At 43.3% G+C, this 5,000-nt stretch overlaps 1 protein-coding gene across 1 annotated transcript; it reads left to right on the top strand.

Moving 5' to 3' along the window:
• The first annotated feature begins 2,206 nt into the window (after positions 1–2,206).
• Positions 2,207–2,551, top strand: LOC138368097 (uncharacterized). Its single transcript, XM_069330397.1, has one exon. It carries the CDS (start codon positions 2,207–2,209, stop codon positions 2,549–2,551), a length of 345 nt encoding a protein of 114 aa, XP_069186498.1.
• The last annotated feature ends 2,449 nt before the right edge of the window (positions 2,552–5,000 follow it).

Here is a 5,000-nt window from a genome sequence, read left to right as displayed (position 1 = left end):
TTGTATAGAAGGAATGCCAGTTCGAAAGTATTGAAGAAATAGAATTGTCATAGAGAATAATTAAAAAAAAAAGTTACACCTCGGAAAACTGGGTCTGAAGACTTGCCTCACATGGGCCAGTAGGCCTAGGGTGTTCTTGTATTTAATTTAATGTTTAATTTCAGGTGTGTGTGTGAAGAGTGCAATAGTTTGGCGTATTGAAGCTTGAGGCAGCCTTGAGCGAGGCATATGGGTTATATCAAGACATTACAGGTATAGTGACCTTACTGTACACTTTGTTAGTTATTACAAATTTACATAGTAATTGATATTTTTGATTAGTTGTGCTTCCTTGTACATTAAGCTGGCGGTTTGTTCCACCAACCTCGGGCCGAGAACGTTGTGCTAACCTCTCCTGACAGTTGTGCATGCACGTCCAACCTTATGTTTGTCATAAATAGGTACACATTATATATTTAATTAACATTGTGCTCTTAGTCTCAAGTTGTAATACTAGTTAGACAGAAATTGCAAATTAAGTGGACGTGGAGGGAAAGTTACGTAAGTGTGTAAGATGGCATTAATGTGGTAATTATATTTGCCTCTACACGTATAACGGCAGGAACCATCCCTCAGCACTGACAATTATCATATAACCCGCCCCAACCCTCCTGTACGGAGCTACGTGAGGCCCAATGTAAAGTTTCCTGGCTTGTTCCACCAGACTGTTGGTCACAGATGTACGCAGTCCAACGTAACACAACCAAGGTTGATCAGATAAATTACTGGGTGAATTCTCCCCCCCCCCTCCAACCTAACATTTTTTAGTACAGTATCGTGAGCTGTTATGTCTGTAACTAAAATGTGATAAACGGGTCTGCCAGCATTACTTGATGTAGGCTGAGCCGGAGCTTAGCGACACTTCCCCGCTGGTTTGTACAATTATCACGTGTGCAAAATTATCTTTTTTATTAATACTGAAATGGTGAGAGTTGCCAAGATGGGGAATTTGTTTAGCAAGTCTGGATAGGGATTGTTTAGTGGAGGCGAGTAATTACACGAATGGATCATATGCGAACATTTAATGTTGTAAGTGTCGCGTCTATATATAGTGTGGTAATATTCATATTTAGGCTTGAGACGCAGCGTATATACAAGGCGTATACAAGGGTGAACAAAGTAAATATAAAGATGAAGGTAAATGCTAATCTTATCGTTCACAAAGATATCAACATACTGGGGACTCGCTGCCGGCGCCATTGCTAGCTGGCCGTACACGGTTTTGTTCCCCGGAAGACTTTAGATTCTGAGCACCCATCAGCTCAAATCATCGCGATGTTGTAAACAACAACACTCAAAGACCCCAGGGAATATCTTGTTTGGAAAGAAACAATACACCGTTGTTTGTCCATCAATTGTAGACAATTGACAAACAACGGTGTTCATTAGCTCCTGTCCAGCTGACTGTTATTCTACACAACCCAGTACGCAGGCAGCCCAAACTATTGTACTGCACTCGTCGCCCATGATATTTTTTTTAGGACTGTGTAAATGACCAGGTCAGTTCGTCCTACCCTGAAAGGCGTGGCGATGCCCGCAGGCGCACCTTAGAGGGTGTACCGAGTCTAACAGGGAAATGTAGACAAAAGTGCTCAATTACGTGTTGGGCATCTCTGATTCCACCTGGAGGAATCATTTTACGACCTCCACTGGAGGGGAATGAATTTCTCCAGGGCTAGGAGTGTCTCAGGCATTAGGTAGGGCAGTGAATCGATCCTTACTATGTTGAGTCGTGATGAGAAGTCTGAGAAAGAAGCAAGGGAAGCAGCTTTCAGTCGAGGGGCAGTGGACCGAGGTGCAGCAAGCACCGAAGAAAACAGCTATAGAGGCTTCACCACGTGCTTCCACCAGCAAAACACCAGATATAATGGACTGTGAGAGGACAGTACGTCACACACCAGCCAGTGTAAGGCCGGCCACACGCATGCAGTTTTAACCGACAGTTATAACTGTTCAGTTAAAACTGTCAGTTAAAACTGCACGTGTGTGGGTATCTCAGTTGCTCATTTCGTCAGTTCAACAGAACTGTACAGTTAAACTGCGACAAATGCAATGTTCCATATTTTAACCTGAAAGGAGTAACTGAACTGAGCGTGTGTGGGGATTCGTAACTGTACAGTTCTCAACTTGTCATTTCTACAGGTGGTAGCGGTGAGTGCAGTTTGAGATGGCACGTAAACAAAACCAAGTGATTGTTGAATTCATTGAACTCTATCGATCTGAACCTTGCCTGTGGCAAGTTAAAAGTGAAGAGTATCATGACCGCACAAAGAAAGATGTTGCCTATAGCAAATTAGTAAAGACGTTGGAGGAACTTGAGCCTGGTGCCACTAAGAAGTCAGTCTTGAGGAAAATTAATAGTTTGAGAAGCGCTTATCGCAATGAGAAAAAGAAGGTTGGGGTATCAAAGAAGTCTGGAGCATCTACAGACAGCATCTACAAGCAGGTACTTTGGTATTACGACCTGCTTGAATTCCTGCAAGATCAAGATACTCCAAGGACGCGCAAATAATTGAGAAAATCAATGGTTCTTCACTTAATTCCTTTAACAATTTAATATCAGAACATTGATTTCGCCTTAGTAACCACTTTTTGCACCACTGCTTACGCTTCTTAGTTTTCTTTTTTCTATTTGCTTGTAGCATTACAAAGAATACACCAAGAGCGGCAAGATCGTACTCCTCGGAATCCATGGTAAAACTGAGGGATTGAACTGTGTGTGTGTGTGCATTTCCTTTTTAACTGACAGTTATAACTGAACAGTCATAACTGTCAGTTAAAACTGCACGTGTGTGGCCGGCCTAAGACAATGTACTTCTACACAGCCCAGGCACAGGACAACTGTGAGACCGGAGGGGACACCCAGTTCCCTACCTGTGTTGGGGAGGGGGGAGGATGGAGAGTGAGTAACAGTTGATTGATTGACAATTCAAAGGCGGGCCGAAAGAGCAGAGCTCAACCCCTGCAAGCACAACTAGGCGAGTACCAGACATCGTCAAACTCTGCACATCTTCCAACATTAAAGATAATGCAGACAGACCACTTTTCTACAGCATATGGAGTAGTAATGGCAATGGAACAGGAACCAGAGCTCCAATTTTCCATCTTAGTCAACCTGAGAAGAGAAATAATAATGACACCACGAGACCATCAGACTGCAAATTACTTAGAAAAAGTAACAATCCTGCAAGGGAAACTTTGTGTGCTTGGAAAAGCTGGACACTTCAGAAAGTCGCACGCAAGTCGTGCTTTTTGGATACCCAATCGACGTGACACTGGCTCCAGTACAAGAACACAAGCACTTCCAGAACTAAGAGGCATGAGTTATGAGGACAGACAACGTGAACTGCACCTCACGTCGCTGGAAGACAGAAGAGCTAGGGGAGACATGATCACCACATACAAAATTCTCAAGGGAATTGACAGGGTAGATATAGATGGATTGTTTAACACGGGTGGTACACGCACAAGAGGGGACACAGGTGGAAGCAGAGTACCCAAATGAGCCACAGACATTAGAAAGAACGTTTTCGGTGTCAGTAGTTAATAAACGGAATGCACTAGGAAGTGATGTGGTGGAGGCTGACTCCATTCAGTTTCAAATTTAGATATGACAGCCCAATAGACTCAGAAATCTGTACATCAGTTGATTGACGATTGAGAGGCGGGACCAATGAGCCAGAGCTCAACCCCCAGGTGAGTGCAACCAAGTCCAGAATGCGGAACGAGGCCGCACAAAAGCAAGCAAGGCAACGACATGTCAGGTTCTGGTGACCGTCATGGGACATCTGCCAGAAACATTATATCTTGGAAATTGGAGAATATTCATACAGACTGTACGTCCCGGAGCCCCTACGCTGCATCAGACGTAAAAAATACGGCCTCCATCAATCACGCTGCACCGGACAGGAGAAATGTGAGTGCAGTCTGAGGCCTCCAACCATTAACTATTGTCAAGAATAAGGCACAACAGACAAATGTCCAAATTGTGGAGGAAAACATTATGCCTGGAGTACAACCTGCTATGAACGGAAAGAAAAGGTGCAGACAGCTCAGTCCAAGATAAACACACGGACTACCACTACATGCACAAACAGTCTGGGACACTTGTGCACACCAACAACAGAGACCCACTCTCATAGAACAAAATTTCCCGAATCTTTCTTCCAAATCAGAAAATACACAAAAATGCTGCAGAAATAAAACAAAATCAGAGGATGAGGAAGAAGCAATTACTATTGAAATCAACACGGCAAATTTAAAGTTTTATCAGAGTCCAGCTGCAAAACATTGTAAAGATCATGGCAGAGACCATTTTTAATTCCTACAGATGACGAAGAAGCTTCGAAATAAGACTCAAGAAATCGCGTTCATAATGGACAAGATCGTGCAGCAGACCACAGTTACACAAGAAATTGAGTCTGAGACAAGATGAAGCACAAGAGGACAAACAACGCGACATGGACATAAAGCCTACCAACAACAGTCGGGTAGTCAAGACACCAGACACTCAACATTCATGCAAGCACCTGAAAGAAGCGGTGACCACTCAAGATCAACAGAATTTTACAACACAAGAGACAGATAACAGCCAATGCAGTTTGTTAAACAACAAAACCAACAAAAACATCACAGATGCAGAGGTTCCAACAAAAATGGCGGGCATTAACAATCAATGTAGCCCAATATGCAGCAACATCAACAACGAAATATTGGATTGCAGAGATGCACAGATTCCGACAACACAAGAAACGGGCACGAACAATCAATGCAGTCCGATGTGCAGCAATACCAATAGCAAAATGATAGAAAACAGGAATTTATTTATATATCGCAACAATGCCGGGGATGACCTTGAGCAATCAGTGCAGTCCGATTTGCAGCGACACGACTTGAGAGATGGAGAACATAGATGTGGATTCCGAAGAGGAGTTCTACTAGAACTGGCAACACCAACCGAA

This window comes from Procambarus clarkii, chromosome 24, assembly GCF_040958095.1.
Source record: "Procambarus clarkii isolate CNS0578487 chromosome 24, FALCON_Pclarkii_2.0, whole genome shotgun sequence".
NCBI lineage: Eukaryota > Metazoa > Arthropoda > Malacostraca > Decapoda > Cambaridae > Procambarus > Procambarus clarkii.
Note: the sequence above shows the minus strand (reverse complement) of the source record. Positions and strands in the feature narration are given on the sequence as shown.